At 34.7% G+C, this 23,952-nt stretch overlaps 1 protein-coding gene across 2 annotated transcripts; it reads left to right on the top strand.

Annotated features, from left to right (window-relative positions):
* The first annotated feature begins 3,411 nt into the window (after nt 1-3,411).
* Nucleotides 3,412-18,622, top strand: LOC136229598 (MACPF domain-containing protein At4g24290-like). 2 transcript variants are annotated; one of them, XM_066018489.1, is made up of 7 exons: nt 3,413-3,828; nt 6,798-7,036; nt 14,118-14,319; nt 14,489-14,554; nt 14,741-14,924; nt 15,861-16,027; nt 17,710-18,622. In XM_066018489.1, exons 1-7 carry the CDS (start codon nt 3,580-3,582, stop codon nt 18,382-18,384), a joined length of 1,782 nt encoding a protein of 593 aa, XP_065874561.1. In that variant the 5' UTR covers nt 3,413-3,579; the 3' UTR covers nt 18,385-18,622. The 2 variants fall into 2 exon arrangements, with proteins under 2 accessions (XP_065874562.1, XP_065874561.1); XM_066018490.1 differs by lacking the exon at nt 14,489-14,554 and having other exon boundaries at nt 3,412-3,828.
* Nucleotides 18,623-23,952: the final 5,330 nt, after the last annotated feature.

The raw sequence follows: 23,952 nt of genomic DNA, 5'->3' as shown, positions 1-23,952 counted from the left end.
TGTTTTCTTTGCTTGCCAGCTCTTAGGCAGACTTCTCAGGATTTTCTTCACCTGTTCCTCTTCAGTGAAGTTCTTTCCAAGCCTTTTTAGCTCGTTTATAATATATGTGAACCTTGCGTTCATTTTTGAGATGTCTTCATTCTCATTCATCTTAAACAGCTCGTAGAGTCTCATATGTTGATTGACTTTAGACTCCTTAACTTTGCTTGTGCCTTCATAGGTTACTTCAAGCTTCTTCCAAATCTCTTGTGCTGACTCACAACCTGAAATCTTATTGTATTCTGCAGCATCTAATGCACAGTGAAGCATGTTTATAGCCGAAGCATTATTTTGTAATTTTCTGAGGTCATCCTCTGTCCACTCAGCCTCACTTTTAACAATTTTCTCATTGTTAACAGTTTTGTATGGCACATGTGGACCTTGAACAATTGCAAGCCATGCACTCATGTTTGTGGCTTGAATAAAGTTCTTCATCCTATTTTTCCAGAATGTATAATTTGACCCAAAGAATAGGGGAGGTCTAGTGATTGATAATCCCTCGGGGAGTATCTGTGTTGTTTGGTTTCCTGGAAGGAACCGAGTGCTATTCTCACCCATTTTTAGGGATCAGCTCAAGATTGTTAAATCTTTGAGTAGTGAGCTTAGGCTCTGATACCACTTGTTGGTCCCTAGTAATTAGTTCCAAGGGGGGTTAGGAACTAATATAATTTTTTCGCATTCAATTATGCTGACTAGAAGTTATTTTAGTAGTTTGTTAACTCAGCTTCAGGTCAGCTTGGTGAGATATGCTTTAAGACAACTTTAGTCAGATATTGACTAAAGGTATTTTCTTATAAGTTAGGAATTGACACTCTTGGAGGTCAACTTCTAACTCAGCACCACTTATTTACTCAAGGTCAGCTTTGGCAATTTATATGCTGAGTAAGTAAAGCAAACAACACATGCAATATGAGAGAGAGTTTAGAGATTACTCAGTATCACTTATCCTGGTTCGGCCTCTCTGCCTACGTCCAGTCCCCAGAGTCCTCCGGGCTTTTTGAATCCAATACTGAGCTCTTTAACGGTAGAGCACAAACCAATTACAAGGCAGTTGAATATGCAAGAGTACCTTCCTCTATTCGTCTACTCAACTCCTACTAAGTGCTACAACCCAGCACCTAGATTTCTCTACCACTGAATGCTTACAACCAAGCACTCAGCTTAACACTCTCAATATTCCTATTGATCACAAACTTGTTCTTTTTCAACTAAAGAACACTTTAGATGATTACAAAACAATCAATCTAGCATTTACACAGAGAATGAAAAATTGGTGTAAGATCTTTTTGTTTTGAGTGCTTTCAAGATTTTCTCTCTTTGTATTTTTCTTTTGATGCTTCCTTTGTTATCCAAGGTTCTTCATTGTCCTTTTATAGAAGGAAAACTGCAAATTTGTATCGTTTGAATTGTTGTTACCGTTAACACCAAAACGGTTCTTTTGGGGGACAGATTCTGGTCAGCTTCAGTCTGTTCCGCCGTTCCCTTCCTCTGATTTCTTCAGGCGTCAGGTTTTGTCTTATTGCACCAGACTTGTCTTTTTGTGCCAGTTGTCTTTTACCAATAATCCAATGACCCATGTTTCTTGGAATTAGTCTTTTGCGTGTCTTCGAGGTTCCAATTATTGGTGCAGAAGTTTGGCAGCGTTTGTCCTTTAGTGAACGGATCATTCATGCTGTCCTGACTATTACTCAGCTTTATTCGTTATCTTTGGATGTTCATCTTCCAAGCTGAGTTCCTTCTTGGTCAGCTCCGTTCTGATTAAACGCTTCTAAGGAAATCTTCAATTTGAGTCAGCTTCGTTTTACTTCTGAGTTCTACTCCACTTAGCTTCCATTCTGTCATGCTGAGTTCCGTTCTACTCAGCTTTGCTTATGCTGATTTTTGTCCTGTCTTTACTTTATATATTTTTGCACTCAATATTGAACAAACACATTAGTATAATTAAATCAAAGCACTTAAATTTAATTGCCTCTTAATCATAGATGATTTTGTCAAATCAAAATCTTGTGGAAAAAGTGTTTCAACAATGGAGTCCTGCAACCATAAGATTAACACCTGAAGCAGGACCTTGTACATAAACCATAACATTGGATGGCTGCTTTTCAATTCTAACGACCCACCAATCTCATGCCACTTGTCATCATTAGACTCAACTTCACCTCCATTGACCCATTGGATATCTATCTCTCTAATTTCTTATTGATTTTGTATTTTTAGAGAGAGAAGTGAGAAAAAGATAAAAAAAGAAATTAGAGAGATGAAGAGGAATGTGTATTTGATTTTTATTTTTAATTTTGGAGTTTGTTTGTGATAATTAAATAATAAGAGGTGTTAATTTATAAAATAAATAAATATAAGGACCAAATTAGCTCTTTTCCCTTTGACTTTTAACACCGTTAGTCAATTTGGTATGTGTTTGCTAACAGAATGAACCTCAATGTACCATTTTGTAAATTTTTAAACCACATGGCTGCAATCGAAAACAGGTCCCTGTTTGGGAATTAGCTGTTAGCTGATTGCTGATTACTGATTACATTAGCTAATTTGACTAGCTGTTTGTGTAAACCTGTTTGGTAAAAATTAGCTGATTGATAATAGCGGTTTGTGCAAAAAGACGAATAAGGGCATTTCTTTTTTTAATACATAAAAATATATTTAAAATAATTTAAAGTATTTTCATGTCTATGTATTAAAATTTAAAATTTCTATCATTACACGATCAATAAGAAAAGTATCTTACACAAGCAAACAAAAATTAATCAACTAACCTCCTTGATGAAGAGTTTCTTCGAAAAAAAAAAATTCTTCTACAACAAACAGATTCCCAGATTTCTTCCTAAGGTCGCAAGAAGCAAAAAATTGAAGAAAAGCGCAGGAGAAGATGAGAGGATCGAATGAAACGTTTATTTGGCTGGAGGAGGAGTCTATCTATTAGAGTTAAAGAAGTCCATTAATTTTAATATTGCAAAACGCTAATTGAAAAAGCCCCTAGGAGCTTTTTGTAAATTAGCGTTTTCATCCCAAACCTCTCTCCACCGAACACTCCAATCGCGGTTTCAGTGATCAAACCGTTAAAATTGGTCAAAACCGCTCTTTACCAAACAGGGCCAAGATTTATTTTTGTATTTTTCCCTAAATCTATTTATCAAATTTATCAAATTTATCAATTTAATCTAAAATTTGATTTGGGTTTTAAATTGATTTTATAAATTTTAGTTGGGGCCTTTTATTTCAGCTCAGTTGTTTTTAAGTTGAGAGCAAATAAAAGACGCGGCAGCCGCACAAAACCTTTGACTTGCTCATCAGCCGACCCTTTTTCCAACTATAATTTGATTTAATTCATTTAAAAAATCTCCCAGTTCAACCTTTGACCAATCTCAACTCAATTTCAAATAATGGAGTTGACAACTGTAATCACCACCATTCTCAGAAACTACGCCTCCCAACAACAGGCACAGGATCAAGGAGAAGCAAATCGATTTCAAGATTGTCATGCATCGCTGCCCTTACCACTATTCTGTTCATCAATAACACCTAATTATGGCTGTGAATGCTAAGAAATCTGCAGAGACTGCTATTGAGGCTATTGGGTTGGGTTATGATCTAACTATGGATTTGCGCCTTAAGTATTGCAAGAAGAATTCCTCCAAACTGATCGTTATGGAGGATGATAAACTCAGAGATATTTCAATTCCAGGCGGCTTTTCTATTCCTAATGTTCCCAAATCTATTAAATGTGATAAAGGCGAGCGCATGAGGTTCAGCTCTGATGTCCTTTCTTTTCAGCAGGTTAATCCTTGTTTCTGAGTTATTTGTTGTTTATGCTATGTGACAGCTTCAGTATTTAATCTAAATTTGTAATTGCTCTGGTTGAAGAGGCGTGAAATGGCTATTAGACAGGAATTGAGGGATGAATTTTCAGGTTAACTTGATTTTTTATTTTATTTTTAACACTGGGTTTCCAGTACCTGAACTTTGATTATAAAAGTTCTCTAAAAGAACGAATTCACTAGATATAGTTATAGACTTACTTTAGATCCGTAGTAGTTTGGCAGCTAGGTGTGTGTGTATATATATAATCCAGAAAGCATAATCAGAAAAAAATGATGTGTTTAGGAGGAAACGCAAAGAACCACAACGAGATGGGTGAATGGAATATGTAAACTGGAATACTATGTGATTTGTGATGTTCATTTTACTCAAAGTTTGAATTCTATAAAATCACTATTAAGCTAGATATCCTCTATGATTATGAGTGTTGAGAACTGAAGAGTAGCATTCTCATAAACCCAATTTGCCAGAGATGAGAATGTTATGTTGGAAGTATTAAAAATTCTTAAATCAATTAGAATATTTTAGAAATGTAGGAATAATTAAGACTAACTTATGGATGCATTGGTGTGGTAGAACAAGTACATTTGTTTTAAGAAGCAGGAAACAGAAGTAGATTATTTTGATATGTACTAAATGATCTTGTATCCTGGGCTTAAAGAAAATCCAGTCCCAATGAGAACTAATTGAGTTACTGGTGCGAAGTGTTGCAATGGAACATAACAATTTCCATAATATAGGAATGCTTGAGATATTCTTGTTTCTATTTATATATCCACTTCATGTTTATATTACGTTCCTTAGCCATGGATCTTGTTACAAGGCGATTAACTAAATAGTCTAGCTCTATTAGCTGTAATTTCTCTTTATTATTGTTATATGGTTGACCTATTTTGATTAATCGTTAGCTCGTTAAAGGGAGACTGAAACCTTAGACCTCGTTAAGGGAGAGCTCCAATCAATAGGTTAACAGTAAAATTCTTTTTCCATTTTATTCATTATGTTGTCCTTAAACTAGGACTAGTATAATACAAATAGGAAACCTATAATTTAGGAACTAAATTTGAGCAGCCTCCTTATACAGGAATGAAGTAAAGCTCATATAGAAATAAAATAAGCAGATAACTAATTAGGAGAAAAAATTAAGCAGCCTCTGGAATAAAATGGAGGAATCCGTGCCATCACTTGGGTCAAAGTGGATAATATCTATATGATATTCGACCAGGCTGTTACAATTGGTATAAAGCTGACTCTACGACAATATGTTGGTTCAGACAAACCAAACGGAAGTTGTGGGTTTGTAACAAATTGGTCCAGAGGGGGTGGCGATGTGGTGGCCTGAGCAAGGAGCGAGCTAAAAAGATGGGCTATGGGTGTAGGAATGAGCTGAATCCCACATGGTAAATGGAAAAGAAGTGTTAGTAAGGTGGATTTCTTTGATAGATGTACACGTGTTATAAAGCCGTGAGGTCCAAGGAATGAAACTTGGGCCAAAACAAACAATATCTACATGGTATTGGACCACACTGTTATAGTTTCTTATTCTTTTGTTTATTTGTCATCTTGTTTCCAGATGCATGATTAGATTAGCAGTCTTATTATTTAGGAGTCCTTGTACCAACAATCAAGGGTTTTTAGAATCTATTGAGTCTAACTCTACATTGCCTAATTGATGGAATTTAAATGAAATTAAGCTCCTAGCATGGTGATGTGTGTAATTTCAACGAGGTGAGTAGATTAATGGAAGTTACCTATGTATTCATGTAAACCTTCTAAACCCAGTTTCATTTAAGCCTCATAGGGCAATTTTAATCATAGTAATCTCCACGTTTTTCAGAATATTGTCAACTTAGGTCACTATGATTTATTATTTAATCTTACTAAGGGCATGAAAACTTCATCTAATTTGAGAATATAAAATTTTGTTCTAAATTTTGCTCTTTGTCATTCATACTGATGCTGAATTAGGTTCTCGACTTGCGTATTACATTTAATATTGGCATAAAGTACCAAAAGAGCTAAGTGTGACTGTAGAAAAACTATGCTTTTATAGCAGGAGAACCCATTTTCTTGAGGATGACATTACCTAGATGCTGATTTTGGCTTGAAGATTGCTATATTGACCTTTGAAAAGTTTTCTTTGGAAATTACAAAATTTAGAAGACAAGATTAAGGTTCATGATACAATTGCAAGTGGTTTTGTCCTTATAATTAAGGCACGGAGTTATAAGTCTTACAAGGTTAAGTTGTATTACCTAATTGAACCTCATGCATCTTTTCACGCATCCAATAAGGTGAAATGAACTTGATTGATCAAACATCTAGTTTTGTTGATTTCAGTTGGAATGTGGATATGAAAATTCCATTGAACGCTTTGGGATTTATAAGCCGACACAAATGACTGTTAGCTGTGATTACTTCTGCGACTCCTATCCTTTTGTCAACTATGTGAACCTTGGCCAATGAGTCATTCTCCATAGGCCTATCAAATGGTTTAAGTTAGCGGAGGATGGGGGCATTTGTGTACATGGGGTTCTCACCATTAAAATATCTGTTGAATCTACTCTCTAAACAAATCAATTGTATTGGATGGGAACCATTTAGTGATTTTGGGTAAATTTTCTTGTAAATGCTTTCTTTTATATTCTAGAATTGTTGGAAACTTTACTAATTGATATGCTTTCACATACTTTTCTGGCAAGAATGTTACTTTTAGACGGTGCAACCAAGCAATTACATTTTACTTTGAAGAAATTGAATAATTTACCCTGCATTAATATATGTATTCATTCTAACTGCAAAATAAATTTTGGGCATGTTTACATATTTGGAGCTTGCTGTAACATAAACTTATTTTAATGTGTGATTTGCTTTGCTCACACTTTTTTCTCCTCACTCCTTACCTCTCTTCCCTTCGTTGGTTGTAGATGTCTGAGCAGTTCAACCAGGAACTCTCTCTTTCCGGAAAAATTCCTCCTGGACATTTCAATGCTGCATTTGACTTCACAGGGGCTTGGCAGAAAGATGCTGCCTATACAAAAGCTCTTGCTTTTGATGGTGCTTATATCACACTTTACACAATTGTATTAGAAAAATCTCAAGTAGTATTGTCTGACCATATCAAAGAAGCCGTCCCTTCAACATGGGAGCCTGCTGCATTGGCAAGGTGAGATTCCAGGCTTTTGCGTTATAAGTTTGAAGAGACCACTAAATTTTCAATTGCTTTCATCCTACTTTTTAATTTTGAAATATATAATTTGCAGCTGTTTTGTTGGATATCTAACATTTTTTCGAGGTTAACTGGAGACTGCATTTTGTCATTTGATGATAGTGTTTCATAGTTTTCACTTTCCATGTTTCATTTAATTTTATTTTCACCTATGTGTTATATTGTTGTTCACTAGCTTCTTTTGATTCTCTGAGGCAGGATATTGTTGACAATAACATAAAAAAAAACGCCATGCAATATAACCTATTATTACACCCAGACTGTTGCGCAAAAGTTCACTTATTCTGGATTATAAATTAGAATGAATTTCATGATGATGTAGGGGCAGCTAAGTCAAACTAGGATTCCTTTTTTTTAGGTTTTATTTTTATTTTCGTATTTTATTATGTGCTATTTAGTTAATTATCAATTAGGAATATTTTTTTTTTAATTTTTCTTATTTACTTAAAATTCCTATTCAGTGAAGGACTTTTCCCTATGAGTTAGAAATACTTTTTGTGCTATCATAAAATAGGACAAAATACTGGGTGATACTGTTTCTTTCTTTTAATTCTCAGGTTTTCTTTGAACCATTATTTCTAGCATTCCAACCCAATCATTTCGGTTTAATACATCCATGGCCTCTGAACTATAGTGTTATTAACCTTGGGGCTCCTGAACTTTATTTCTTGGCGTAAAAATCCCGAACTTTGCATTATTGTAACATCAAGGTCCAATTCGACGAAATTTTGTTAAAAATTTAAACAGAATGTTGACTTGGACAATTTTGACCACATCATTGATGATCTATTTATTTCTTCAAGTTCCCATAATTATGGTCAAATACCTATTTTACCCTCATATATAAAGAAAGTTCAAGGATAAAAGTAAAAATAGAAGTGTACATAAAGAATTATATGAAGGTAAAATAGGTATTTAATCAAGATTTATGATAACATGGATAAAAATAACAACAGTGTTGTTAAAGTTGTCCAATTCAGCATTGTGTTTAATTTTCAATCGATTTTCAGTGAATTGGACATTACTGTTGCAATGATGTAAAATTTAATGATTCTCATGTCAAGAAATGAAGTTTATGGTCTACGCTGTTAATAACACGATAGCTTAGGGGCCATGTCTGCATTTTGCCCCAAGCATCCTATTCTAGGTATTCTTAAAAGCACTCGTCTAGGCGGCCTGGTGAGGCAAGAGCACCTCATAACCTCAAGCTACCTTCACCTAGGCAAGTGCATCAGTGCAATCGCAAATTAGTTGGGGAAAAAAAGAGGCGCCGTCTTTTTGAAAATGAAAGAGACCGCAGACAACCAGTCTCATAAGAGCTAGAAAATACAAGGGATAAGACAAACACCTTCACAAGCAAATAGAAGATGTTGAATAACTTTTATGAGTCAATTTATGAACTTAAAAGATCGTTTTTATATATTTTTTTACCCTTCTGTTTGAAGTAGTTCCTTATTTCACTTGGCTGGGTGCCTAAGCACCTCAAGTAATTTGGGGCCTCATCACCTTTGGGCCACCTAGGGCTTTTAACAATGCTGATACTTCTAGATCAATTGTTGTGAACTAATTTCCCTAGACTCTTCCGCTGTAGCACATAATCACATAAACAGCCATATCTGTTAAAAATGTAATTCATTATTTTCTCTTGTAAACGTGATTCGATGTATCTGATGGATGGGGAATGTAAGAGAAGCAATATGGTTTACCTTCTTGGCTAGGTCATTATATTGTGAGTTTGCAATTGTTAAGAGTTCTCATTGTTAGATTATCTTGTTATTGGGTTTGCCAATTTATTGGGTCCATGAGAATCAAACACTAGACAATTATATAGGAGTCTAGAACTTATAATTTACACATTTATCTTAGAGATTCATAAATACATGTGCAGATATTTGATTATATTCTAGCATGTCCACGTTCTTCATTATTATAACACATCTTGATGGGATTTGTTATAATATTTCTTAGGATGAATGCACATTGTAATCCTCAGCAATGCATTAATGAACCCGTTGAGGAACTAACTCTAGAAAATGCAATATGAAAGATTAAACATTCTCTTTGAGATCTATATTTAGCATGATGTTCTTTAAGAGCTTTTAATGTCTTCTGTACTCATTGTTGAGATTCAGATTTGTCTTCATTTCAGTCAATGAGCTATTGTTGGTTATTTGTATGTTTCTTTTTGGCTAAATTGTAGGAGTTGAAGCTATAAGTAGAATGCACCTGGATGAAGCATTACTGAGGTCTAGGTCATTTGATATGATATCTTGTGAAATTTTCTAGATGCACTCATAATACTATATGTAATGTCTTAGTCTGCTTTGGTAGAATTCTTGCATATAGAAAAATTTCTATCATAAAGAACGAAACCAACAACTAATTAAGAACTATTATTGCAATTTTAACATGAGATATTTGAACTTATTTATAACTATAAACTATTGATGTAATCTTATCATGACATGTTTGCACTTGTATATGTTAAAAGGAAAGAAGCATACTTAGGTCTTTGATCTTTTTGAGTTTTGTTGATTAGCTCCTAATTTTTTCAATTTGTTACATTAGATCATCAATTTGTCACACACATTGAACCTCTAGTTGGTGGGACGAACATTAGACTTGGTTAAAAGTGTGTGGTCCATTTCATCTGTGTTTGATATTGCAATTTCGAAAGGTCTCCTCCGCATTTGGATAAACAAAGAGCTTCATTATCTTTCTCCTATAGACCATGGTTGTCAAAATCAGACCTATACCGGAAAAGAGAAAGGGTCTAGGATTAGAGGTTCAACCGGGATAAAAAAAATCTTGTGAGAAATAATATTTTTATTCACATTTAACCTTATAACATAGTAAAATATTAACAATATTAATAAAAATTATACTAATAAAAATATTTCTTTAATACCAATTAATGATTATTAAAGATATCAAATTTATAAATTCAATATGATAAATTATAATAAAATTCAATACATACAAAATTTTAAAATTAAAAATATATACTCCCTCCGTCCCATTAAATAAGTCATTCTACAGTGTTTCACACAAATTAAGTAATACAATTAATATAGAGTCAAATCAATGAATTTACATTGGTTAACTAAAAAAATTCTCTCATGTAATGGTTGGGGCTTGGAATGTTAAAAAACGCACGGATGGAGTAATTTCTAAAATAAATAGTTAATATTATTATTAGCACTATTAACATGTAAATATAATAAAATGATAGGGTATATATATTTTCAAATTTGCGCAATGCGGTAGACTCTCACTAGGCCAAGATCTTCACCACTATTAGACTTATATATTTTATTTTATGTATATTTTTAAAGCTTAAATACTAATTAGACTTCATTAATATTAAAAAGATAAAATAAGTTTTATATAATATTTATTGAAACATAAAATAAAAAAATTAAACTAAATAACATTTTAAATGTTTAATCTGTAAAAATAATAATATATTTCTTAATTTTTGGTAAGAACAACAAATTAAACGCTAGCCTAGTTGTTGAGTATTGTTCCTTGTGGTTAGGAAATCCATGTTTGACTTGGCTACTAAAGTTTTATTTTTTAAATAAATATGGATGGTGAATAACAGTTCGCGGGTAACCCGGCCGGTTTTAACAGTTTTCATAGAGCTAAATATTTAGCTCCAACCGTGCTGGAATAGTGGCCGGTCCCGGACGAATCGGCCGGTCCAGTTCTTACAACCATGCTATAGACTCATCAAATATATTAAAATCTCCTTTCAAACTCTAAAAAATTTCATGTTATGCAGATGAAACGGGCCACACACCTTTAACCGAGTTTAATGTTCGTCCTGCTAGCCAAGGGTTTAGTGTATGTGATTATAATTGATTGTTCAATGTGTTTTTTTTTTTTTTTTTTGGATAAGGGGTTCAATGTGTTAAATTGAAAGATCAAGGGCTTAGTCAGCAAAAACAAAGAAGTTCGTAGGCCTGTATATGCTTTTTTTTTACATGCTTATATACTATTAAAACTTTAAATCTGTCAGATTGTTGAATACATCACATCCCAACCACAAACCTGGATATAGTAATTTTTTTAATTGATTCATTCTACAAATGGGCAGTTTTTGCATTAACCCAGTAGGAAAAATGCCCATTTGTAGAAACAAAATTATTTGTTTCGCGGAAATTATGTTAGTTTTCCTCATAGTCGAGACCAAAAAATGTTTGCATATTGTTATATGCAACTCAAACATTAGATGCCATGTGAAATGTTTACTGGTTAAATATTTTGGCAGAATAGGATATCTTGTGTTATTAGTTAGGCAAGTTTGTTTACTACAATGACAACCAAGCCTTAGGTCAATTAGTTGGGATCAATAAGTGAGACGACAAACAAATTAGAAAAACACAGAAAACTATTACTCAAATTGACTAGTTTAACTTCTAAAGTTGTAAACCAAAATAAAACTAATAGCCTAATAAAAAATCCTAATGCCTAATAACATAATATCAAACATCATCATCCGAATCCCAAAATAAAACTTATCTAATAATAAAACTAAATCCAAATAACATAACATCAAACATCATCCTTTATCCATCTAATAATTAGCAGCGTATCAAATTACAACAGTTTAAGACTACTTGCATTCGTCAAGACTTTTAACAACCATGAAAACCTAGGATCCAAGCACTAATCCTTTATCCATCTAATAACATGCTTTAGGTCAATTGTTGCAAGGTAAACCAAGTTCAAAAACTGAATTTCTAACTTTGCAAAAGAAAGAAACTGTTCACGATCCCAAACATCCCATTAGGAAACAAATGATTTTCCATTCCATAAACCACAAATTTTGATCAAAAGAAACACAAAAGTTTCAGACCAAGGCAGTGGCAATGAGAAGGGCACTAAGTGGAGATTACTGATTATCAGATTAAAATTAAATAAGTCAAAAGTGGAAAGCATAACAACAGTACGTGTACATTCCAAAACAGAGAGCAGAGTAACAAAAGACCAAAAAGAGAGCAAGAGCAGAGTAAAATAGAAGAGGCAGAGTCAAGAAAACCCCCAAAACATTGGGCAGCATAACAGTACAATTCCAGAAAAATTGGAGATGAAAAGAAGAAGGAAAGAAGAATAGAAGAGGAAAGCATGACCTAAAATAATTTCTTATTTAATTTTCCTTTTTTTTAAAAAAACCAGAAACACGCCTTACCTGCAAGAGGGGACTGCCTCTCGCCTGAAGGGGTGAGTCGGTCGCCTTTCAGCGCAAGAGGCACTGGAAGGAACGCCTAGGTTGCATCTCGCCTCAAGCGACTGCCTTACAAAACTATGTATATATATCACTTCAAGAATTGTACAATGTTCTTTTGATATCTATACATATTTCACTTTCTACCTGTCTTCTTAACAGTTGTCACTAGCATTAGATGGCCGCTTTATAAAATATGAACTTCCAAACTTATGAATGAATGGAAAATTTTCAGTTAAAAATTTATGTTTTGTCGCTTCTCTTGCTTAACAGTGTTGTTTTTGTTTACCCACTTCCATTTTCTAGTTGACCTCTGTATTTGGAAATTAAAACATAAATCCATAGCGCTGTTGAAACTTACTTAGATGACTCAGTTTAGTTGTTACTATAGTTATGAATTATTCTCTTAGGCTAGTGAATCAATAAATTTACACATTTCCAGCTGTCATTCTTTTATTTTTGTCAACTTGCTTAAAAGGGTCTACAATTGCTTAAATTTGAAATAATTTCATATTTGGAATTTTTTTTATTTTTTTATTCTATTTTTGTTATGTGTTTGTGTGTGTATGCACTTACTATTTTTGAGCTACATGGGTAAGATTTATCCAATATTAGAGTTTCATGTGCGAATTAATAAAGTATTGACTAAACTGCAATACATTTAGAATGTCTGGATTTTTTTTATTTTTTATTTTTTTGCATATAAGGCTCAAATAAAGCACTAAACTTTAAGGCAAAGCTGCAAAAGTATTCTTTTAAATTCAGAATGAATTCTGTTTCTGAATTTATTTTTCAGATACTTAAGCCAACAAAAAAACTATTAAATTAAGTGCTGTTAAAAGCAATTATTAGGCAATATCAAACATAAAAATAACATTATAAAAGTTATGCAAGGAAAGCTGCGAAATTGGGACTCAGCTCTAAAATTTGCATTTCTTATTATTGTTGTATAGCAATTGCTTATAATAGAGCATGTTAATCAAAATTTAATAGTTGTTTGTTGTTGTGTGAGGGCATAGTTCATCATTATGCCAATCTTTTCTTTTTATCTTTTAGTTAGTTACCCAATCTATAAATGAAAAATATGCTGTATCCTGCTTTTCTTAATATGTTTTAAAGTTAAATAATTTTCCTCATAATTGCTATTAATCTTATGATCGGGTTTGGGTAAGAAGCACTATATTAATAATATGAAAGTCCTAAATAGCTTTATTAGAGGCATAATTCTGATTGGCAAATTATAGTTAGACAGCATGCAACTGGCATTGAAGATCTATTTTCCTAGTAAAAGAAAAATAAATTATCTTTGAGCTTATGGAATGTGCGTTTTTTTTTTTATCAAACGGTGACTATAGAACCATGGTTTTTTTTTTTTTTGAAGCATACGAGGGTCCGGAGAGGGGTCCCACCACAAGGGTGTACTGGGGGCAAGCCTTCCCCTGCCAATTTATTTGGCAAGAGGCCGCTCCTAAGACTCGAACCCGTGACCTCTTGGTCACACGACAACAACGTTTACCGTTGCGCCAAGGCTCGCCCTCATGTTATTCCAAGTACTAAGTGAATATATTTGCAACAACCTTCTTCTGTTGCTTATCACAGGATCTATGTGTTGTAGCATTTTTCTAATTGGTAATTGATACATGGATTTGTCATATTCCAGTTTCCTAGTGAATTTACTGGAAGTTATATCTGTTTGTGAACTGTATTAGTATATAGAAGATAGTATCCATAATATTATGTAAATTCATCAACAACTTGCTTAGATTATATTTTGCTGCTAGTGCCCAGGTTTATAGAGAAGTATGGTACTCACGTGATTGTTGGTGTAAAAATGGGGGGAAAAGATGTGGTTTATCTGAAGCAGCAGCACTCATCGCCTCTTGAACCAGTTGATGTGCAGACAAAATTAAAAGACATGGCAGACAAGATGTTAATAGAAGGAACTGGACAGAATATCGTGACTTCTGATAAATTTAATGAGACAGAAAAGGTTTGCAGAATTAACTGTTTGGAATTTTCATCTTAAATTAATATAAATGAAACTGAAGTAACAAGAAAAGTTATTCTTCTATTCAACATTACATACTCGGCAGTTTGGAAACGTATGAATATGCTTGCCCTCATTGTTGTTCAAAATATTTGTTTTGCTTTTGCTCCAGTTTTTCAAGGACCAAAGGCTCTCGATTCTAGACACAGTACCATCCAGCTCTTACTCCAATGGAGAGGTTATTTATTAGTCATTACTTTTTGTTTACAATTTACGCAAATTCACATGGTTTTCATCTTTCGTGTTAACTGCAAAGCTGATTTGGTGGTTGGAAATTAAACTTGGTTTTTCTAATTCGCTTGCTTTCCATCAGCAAACTATCTTTACTTCCAGACATTTATGTTTTCTGTGTTACCCCTTTCAGGAAATCAAATTCTTGCATAAGAGGAAAGGTGGGCTGAACAAAAGCCTGAACCATAGTGACTGGTGTCACACTGTTCAGTTTGAACCTGATGTTATCTCAATGTCATTCATTCCAGTCACATCACTATTAAGTGGAGTTAATGGAAGTGGATTTTTGACGCATGCTATTAATCTGTACATCCGTTGTAAGTGTTAATCCTCTTATTTTTATACACACAGGTAATTGTCATAGTACATTAAAACTATTTCGCACTTGTGGAAAAACATATTTGGCCCATCGATTTTTAAATGACCAATAATATATGTAAAAGTGTAAAATTTGATATTAAGATCCTCAACTTGCAATATTATTACTAAATAAGCCTTCCATGTGGCAGGCATGGTCAAATAATAAAAAAAGGAGCTGTTGCATTGTAGTTGTGGTGTAATTTGTATGTTGTAGTGAGATGACCGGTGAAGTATATCTATTCAACTTGCAACGCGACACTACCTTTTTGTTGTTGGTTAATTTTCTTTTGTTTTTGGTTAAGAAAAAGAAGCATTAAAAGATAACTTATGAGGATTCAAAAGTTGGTCATTTATGTTCGTACCTTAATATAATTGAAATTAGATCCTTAGCGCTGGATAAGGCCTTAATACTAAACATGAAGTAAAGATATCTTCTAAATGATGCTGTAGAAGCAGAAAATCATAGTTGAAATGAAAAATATTTGTTGTCATACCATCCTAGAGAGAAAGAACTATGGGCCTTAAACTTGCTGTTTCCTTCCAACCAAATGGATTGCATGACCTGAGTAACCTTTTTGCCTCGAACTTTCTAAATCCCTGTACAGTAGTGAAAAAGGGGTTTTCCATCATTAGCATAACTGTCATAGAACATGTGGAGACAAAAGAAACTGGAAGTATTCGAGAAAAGAGGAATTGGAGGAAAGAAAATGCAGTACAAGAGCAATTTTTTTTAATTGAATCATTTCATACCTCCTGTTTATCATCTAATATAATAATGTACTTACATAGTGTCTCTTATGTAATCATCCTTCATTGCTTAGATTTATCACAATTGCCTTTTTTTCAACTTGTCTGTCTACTATTATTGATTTCGACTTGTTTCTTGAGTGTAGATAAGCCTCCGATTGAAGAGTTACTTCAGTTTCTAGAATTTCAGCTTCCAAAGCAGTGGGCACCAGTGTTTGGTGAGCTTCCCCTTGGTCCAAATAGAAAGCAACAAGCAAATGCATCTTTGCAGTTCAGCTTCATGGGTCCTAAACTCTATGTTAATACAACACTGGTAATACTGTTTTTGGATTGTTTATTTTCTGTTGATACTCGATACATGTTCTTTACTTTACTGGATCCTCGCTTTCTTCTTGCTCTTTTTCCTTAAAAGTCCCCGTTCCTTATTCACAGTTTAGAATTTAAAATAACGTTGTGATTTTTACACCAGTTGCAATCTTTATTTTGTCGCAAGGTGATCATAAAACTTAATGCCCTTTTATGATGAACATTGAATGAAACACAATTGATTTAAGGCTAAGGAAAGTTGTTTCCAGTTAGTTGTTCCCTGAACCTGAACTCAAACATGATATGAGGTTTGCTAGGCTTAGGCAAAAAGTTCTTTTATCTATTTTGAACTACAATTTGAATAACTTCAGGTTTAATGGAACTCAAACTTAAACTAGAGTTAGAGCTGTTTGGATTGCCCAGGATGCCTTTCTCTGGATTGATTCAGTCAGTGTAGGAGAAGGTACTTTCATCCTTGTTAAAGTTAGGTGTAGGTGATTTGAGTGGTGAAGAAGTTCATGATTGGGTTGGATGAGTTTGATCATGGTGCAGAAGGATTTGCTAATCATCTCCCCTAAAGATTGCTGAGAATTGATTTGCTCCTTTCGTGGTAAGATTTGTTCCTGATGAATAGAATCGATCTGTTTCTGTTGGACTGCCTGGACATCTTGCATCTGAACCTGCATAATTTGCAGTTGGGTAACGGTAGCCTCAGCTCATTCCTTGAATTGCACGTTCAGAGCCTTTATCTATTTCTCTAGTGCTTCCATGGCTGCTACTTGTGCTCTTTTGGCTCCTCCGGTTTTCTTGGCACACTTACTGACCATGCAGATCAGATTAGAGGGCTAAGGAATGGAATCTTTAATACCAATTTCAGAATTTCTCCTGGGTTAGCACAGAGTTAGAAGGATGTAGGAAGATGGAAGAGAGAGAGAAGAGAATAGAGGGAGAACAGAAGAGTAATTCAGATATATTCTCATTGATAGATTGCCTTAGCTAAGGCATGACCTTAAATAGCAGCTGGTACCAGCTGAGGTTAGCAGACGGTTACAAAATACAGCTGTAGATTCTACGGGTGTCATGACAACCTCACTACACTCCAAATTATGCTAATAGACTCGATCATAAGCAATAGCAGCAATAACAAACATAACAGAATTAACTACCCAAGATTAACGGAAAGAACTTAATAAATATCATAATCAGGCCTCCTTCTTAGGTCTTGCAAATGTGACACTGACCTCTGTTGATGTTCTCCGAAATGAACTTATAATGTTTGATGCATCATCCATGCCATGTCATTTTGAGTTGGTTATCCCAATGACACGTACGATTTATAAATTAAGGAAGGGACACCTAAAAGATGTTTGATCAATCCCAAACCGATTAATCGGATCCACCTATAAAAGAAACGTTTAATTTTCTGTTCACTTTACTCGATTATTACTATCATTGCTGCAGTTGGAGAGAACATCACTGAGATGTGTCATAGGTTAAAAACAGTGATTTGCAGTTCTCTTTCCTAGAGAAATATGTCTTCTTCTTCTTCTTCCATACTTGAGCAAAATAGATCACAGAATTATGGCTGCTGGCTGTTAGTAATACCTTAACCTTTACACGGTTCATTGGGCAGTTGCTTTCCATTTATTAAAAATGCTATGATCCTATTCTAATTAAATTATGTGATAGGTTGATGCGGAGTTGAAGCCAGTTACTGGACTTAGACTATATCTGGAAGGGAAAAGAAGCAATTGCTTAGCTATTCACTTGCAGCATCTTTCCTCACTGCCAAAGACCTTCCAACTTCAACATGAACAGATCAGCAACTTCTCTGATTCCTCTTCCGAGCGTAGGTACTATGAGAAGGTTCAGTGGAAGAGTTTCTCGCATATTTGCACTGCCCCTGTTGAAAGTGAAGAGGATCTTGCAATTGTGACGGGGGCTGAATTTGGAGTTGGAGACTTTGGGTTAAAGAAAGTTCTATTCTTACGGCTCCAATTTTCAAAAATTATAGGTGCAATGACCTTGACAAAATCCGAATGGGATGGTTCCCCTGTAATAGCCCAGAAATCTGGAAGCATCTCCTCATTTATTAGCACTCGTTTCTCAACTACTCAAAAACAACCTCCGAAGCAACTAGAGGTGCACATGAACTCAGCCATGTACCCGGGGGGTCCTCCTGTTACAGCTCAAGTATCGAAAATGTTGAAGTTTGTCGATACAACAGAGATGACAAGGGGACCCCAAGACTCACCAGGATATTGGGTTGTATCTGGGGCAAAGCTGAATGTTGACAATGGAAAAATATTTCTCCGAGTGAAATATTCGCTCTTCCAATTGATCTTGCCTGATGAAGACATGTAATTGGAGTTTATGTGAAGAGTTAAGATATGCGATTATGCAAGCGAAGTTGGTGTTGGTTGACGATTAATGTAAATAAAATCTATTTTTTTGTGGTGTGCAATTTATGTAGAGGTAGAGGTGTTGTATTCCATCTGGATATTCAATAATACTGAAATGGTGCGAATCACATTGTTTACTAATGTTTGCCTATACTGAAGTGAGATTATTTTCAATCTAACATCCACAACATTTGGAGATTCAGGTGTTTTTGTGTTGCAAACGGACCCATTAGACTGATTTGACTCTTTCTTTTTCATTGGCTTTTAAGTTGTTGATCTTCATTTCATTTTTTCCCATGCTTTTTTTTTTTTTTTTTGCTTGTTGCCGACCCTAAATCATTTCGGGACTAAGGCTTTGTTGTTGTTGCTTCTTTTGCTTGTTGAATGATCTAGAAAGAATCCCCGATGATTTGTTTTGTTTGCCCTAAGATAAAAAGGCAATCATCCCCGATCCTCTATCTAAGAACATGATCCACCTCTTGAATAGTCTCTAATATCCGCAACGTCAAAATCAACAATATTTATAGTCTGATTTAGTGTCACCCAACCCAACAAAATAAAAATAAAGAATACCAATGTTAACGTGATAGCATCCTCATCCCATCTGTCTCCCACTTTTCATTCAACGTTCCATGAATTTTTTTTTTTTTTTTTATAGATCTGAAGGTCTATATTTCTACACAGTGTTAGATCTGAGGGTCCCTAAAGTATCATGTATTTTTATTCGTTTATATGATATCATATGTCCTCCTCCCCTTTATTTTCTGAACTCTGGCAGGGTTCGATAAAAGGGAGAATAAAAAATGTCTTCGGCTTAGTCATTTTCCTTTAGTCTCTTTTACTGCTTGGGGCCACTTTCCCTATTTACATGTGTCACGAAGGCTTTCTTGGAAATTGTTTGCGCCCATACGTTTGGCACACATTGTCCAAGGGGTCTGTTTTTACTGGTCTCTTTCTTTGCGCTTGTCAGGGGTTTTGGAACGACAGAAGTTAATGATTATAAACATTTATTATGCATGTTTCTGCCATTTCTTCTTCGTCTTTTATTCTTCCTCTTTTATAAAGGTGTTGTAAGTTTGCTCATAATTGTTTCTGCTGCCTTTGTATTCCCAGAACTTTCCCATTTTCTTTTGGGTTTCCGAGCTTCGATCTATCTGTTTTCTTCGGTAAGTTTCATTTTTCAGCTTTCTTCTTCTTTTCTGTCTTTAGTTTTTCATGTTGCTTGCAATGGATAGTAAGAAGCCACAAGTTGAGGAAGTTTTCGATTACAAGAATGCTAAAAGGAACATTATTCATAAGACCAAGAATTTTGAGCAGCCTTCTACTTTAAATGACCTCTCTTCAACGAAATTAGTTTCCCAATATTCTGAGTTCAAGCATCTGGGTTTTGCTATGCCTTACCCAAATCAAGTGATAATTAATGCTCTGAAGGGATATTTGGGTTTTTACCACCTTTCCTAGAGAATGAGATTCGACTCCCCTTCTTTTCAAGCATCGTCAATGTGTTGAACGAGTTCAGCATCTGTCCTGCTCAACTTTCCCTGAATGGCTGGATGAACTTGCTTGGATTGGTGAAAGTGTGTGAAGATCTGGATATTGTGTTGATTGGCTCTTTGTTCCGTCGCATATGGACTCCTTCCATGAGATAGAAGACTGTTAGAACCGGAACAAGGAAACACAAAAATTGACCGAACAAAATAATAGGCAGAGTCGCGGACTATGTCGCTTTCTTTAAGACGTTCGCGGAACTGCCAGAAAGTGCAAACAGTGGAATTTTCCGGTCGCCTCCAGAATAAAACAGCCCACACAATAAAAATACAAGTTTGTATTGCACAGTACAAACTTGGTCAAAATACACTCAATTAAATATGCTCAGTATCAATTTGAAAAGAAAGAAGAGAAATTATAGAATTTGGAGATCAAGCAGAAGTATTTTGACCGAATGAAAAATCACAGCTTTATGAGTGATTGCTTCTGCGTTGAACAAAGGAGCAAATTGATCCTATTTATACTTGCTGATAATGAACCGTTGTGGAGATATGATATATAAAATAATTAAAAATCATGGAATAGGTCTTAGTGGAGTGAATCAAGGAACCATAACGAATTTGTTAGTGGAGGAACAAACAAACCATAAGACCAATTCCACTTAGATAATAAAAAATAGTTTTTATACTTTCCTGCAACAAAATAAGTTGAATACAATTCAACTATAGGCGTAAGACTAGGTTCATAGAAGGCTAAATCAATAAGTTATAAACTAGTTAAATAGTTTATTCAAAAAAAAAAAATTCATACTTACCTAGTAATCCCCCGCTTGAATTTTTGAAAACGTTTTACTGAGCATTTACGTAAGGTCAGACATAAACAAAGGTATCTTTCGATTTGAACCCTTGCGTAGTGAGTATAGTTCAGATTTTACTAGAGTGACTCGTAGTCCTGAACTCTATCTCTGATGTATATCACGCCATAACCTTTTCAGAGTGTAGTTCTAGTAGCTCGTGCGTTTATGGCCATGGACGTCTATCCCGGTTTAATGAATGCTCTAGAGTTTTGCCCTAAACTCATAGGAAGCGGCCTCACTTCCACATTCATATAGGTGAGTCTATCAAAAGTACTCCTGTAGCTATGTACTTCACTCCAAATGGAGTATAGACTTCATTAAGAGTTTCTATTATCTCAACCTCAAATCGCTTCAGGATATTCATGATTCAAATTGCATGATCTGACTCATATTACAACACAACTTGTTATTACCCTTTGAACCTATTTCTTGGGATCTCCAGTCTATAGGTTGGGTTACCATTGTGTGTAACTCATCACTTTAAGGGCATAAGTCCCATACTCTTTGCCGTATTATGGACTTTCTCTCTAGCTAATCCTTTCATCAAAGGATCGGCTAAATTCTCTTCTGAGCGTATGTGATCCACTCTAACAGCTCCTTTAGTGAGTAGCTCTCTCATAGTGTTGTGCTTATGACGTATCTGTCGTTTCTTATCGTTGTAATAACGATTCTGAATTTTAGCAATAGTCGCGGTACTATCGCAGTGGATCAATACAGCTGGAATCGGTTTTTCCCATAGGGGAATCTCAGCTAACAGACTTCTCAACCAACCTGCTTCTTCACTAGCCACAGCTAGTGCAATTAGTTCTGATTCCATGGTTGATTGAGCTAGAATAGTCTGTTTCTTAGACTTCCATGAAACAGCACCACCAGCTATATTGAAAATATAGCCACTGGTAGCCTTGGAATCATCTGATAAGGTATTCCAGTCAGCATCACTATATCCTTCAAGGACTGCTGGAAACCTTTGATAATGTAATCCAAGTTTCATGGTTCTTTTAAGGTATCTCATGACCCTTTTTATAGCATTCCAATGCTCCACACTAGGTCTACTAGTAAATCTGCATAGCAATCCTACGACATACGCGATGTCAGGTCTAGTACAATCAGTGGCATAACGAAGACTGCCAATTATGCTAGCATACTCTGATTGTCTTACACTGTCTCCAGTGTTCTTAAAAAGTTTTATACTCGGGTCGTAAGGTGTACATGCAGGTTTACAATCAAAGTAGTTATATTTCTTTAGAATCTTCTCAACGTAGTGAGATTGATCTAAAGAAATTCCAGTTTCAGACCTAGTTATCTTTATGCCAAGAATGACGTTCGCTTCTCCTAGATATTTCATGTCAAAGTTTTCACACAACATTGACTTAACAGCATTTACAACATAAATATTAGACCAAAAAATAAGCAAGTCATTAACATATAAGCATATAATGGTGCAAAGACCATTTTCATATTTGTAGTAGATACACTTATCACTTTCATTCACCTTAAAGCCATTTGAAATGATCAAGTTATCAAATTTTGCATGCCATTGCTTAGGTGCTTGTTTTAGCCCATATAAAGACTTATCTAACTTACATACCTTATGGGCTTGATCAAAGACTACAAAGCCCTCAGGTTGATCCATATAAACCTCTTCTTCTAGTTCACCATTCAAAAACGCAGTTTTAACATCCATTTGGTGCACCACTAGATTGTGCACAGAAGCAATAGCAATCAAAACACGTATAGACGTAATCCTAGTGACAGGTGAATAAGTATCAAAGAAATCAACATTTTCTCTTTGTCTAAAGCCTTTAGCTACAAGGCGAGCCTTAAACTTATCTACTGAACCATCAGGTTTCAGTTTCTTCTTAAGGATCCATTTACAACCTATTGGTTTACAACCTGGTGGTAAGTCTACTAAGTGCCAAGTTTGGTTTGACTCAAGTGAGTCCATTTCATCATTAATGGCTTATTGCCATAAATCAGCTTCTAATGAGGTTAAGGCTTCTTGTATAGTAAGTGGATCCTCTTCTACTGTGAAAGCATAAAAGTCAGAACCAAAGTCCTTAGATACTCTAGGTCTCTTACTTCTCCTAGGTTCAGATTCCTCAATCTCTTTTTGCATTATAGGTCTAATAGCAGGTATGCTGCTAGATGATGCACCCCCACTATTTCTCAATTTAAAAGGAAATCTATCTTCATAAAAGTCAGCATCATTTGACTCCAAGATGACTTTTGCATTCAAAACATAGAACCTATATGCTTTGCTATTCACAACATATCCAATAAACACACATTCATAAGCCCTACTAGCAAGTTTGACTCTCTTAGGGTCAGGAATCCTAACATAAGCCAAACAACCCCAAGTTCTAAAATATGATAGGCTAGGTGTTTTATTTTTCAAGATCTCATAAGGAGAGATTTTGCTTCTTGATTTAGGGACCCTATTTAGCACATAGCAAACAGTCAAAAGGATTTCTCCCCACCAATGTGAGGCGGCACCTGAACTAAGCATAATAGCTACTACAGATTCAGTAAGTGTCCTATTTTTCCTTTCAGCCTTTCCGTTCATTTCTGGTGAATAAGGTGCTGTGGTTTCATGTATAATGCCATGTGTTTTATAGAAATCAATAAACAGGCTAGAACCATATTCTGTTCCTCTACCGCTACGAAGTCTCTTGACTTTCCTATTGTATTGATTTTCTATTTCAACTATGAACAACTTAAACATGTCAAACGCTTCACTTTTATTTTTCATCAAATAAACAAAAGTAAAGTCAGAACAATCATCAATAAAGGTTATAAAATATCGTTTGTCATTTCTAGTCAACTTTCCATCTAATTCACATATATCAGAATGAATTAAATCTAGAGGTTCAGAATCCCTAACAACAGATTTATGAGGTGTTTTTGTGATTTTTGCCTAACTACAATAATCACATTTAAGAAACTCATTCAAATTCAATTTTGGAATTAATCCTAAGTTACTCATATTTTTAATGATACGCTTATTAACATGACAAAAACGAGCATGCCAAACATTAAAAGTACACAAAGAGTAAACAGAAGCATTCACTTTATTAATCTCAACATTCAACTTAAACATGCCTTCAGTAGCATAACCTTTTCCTACAAACACATTGTTCTTAGTCAAAGTAAATAAATCTGCTCCTATAGTCTGAGTAAAACCAGCCT

The sequence above is a fragment of the Euphorbia lathyris genome, chromosome 5 (assembly GCF_963576675.1).
Source record: "Euphorbia lathyris chromosome 5, ddEupLath1.1, whole genome shotgun sequence".
Lineage (NCBI taxonomy): Eukaryota > Viridiplantae > Streptophyta > Magnoliopsida > Malpighiales > Euphorbiaceae > Euphorbia > Euphorbia lathyris.
This window is presented reverse-complemented; position numbering and strand designations above follow the sequence as displayed.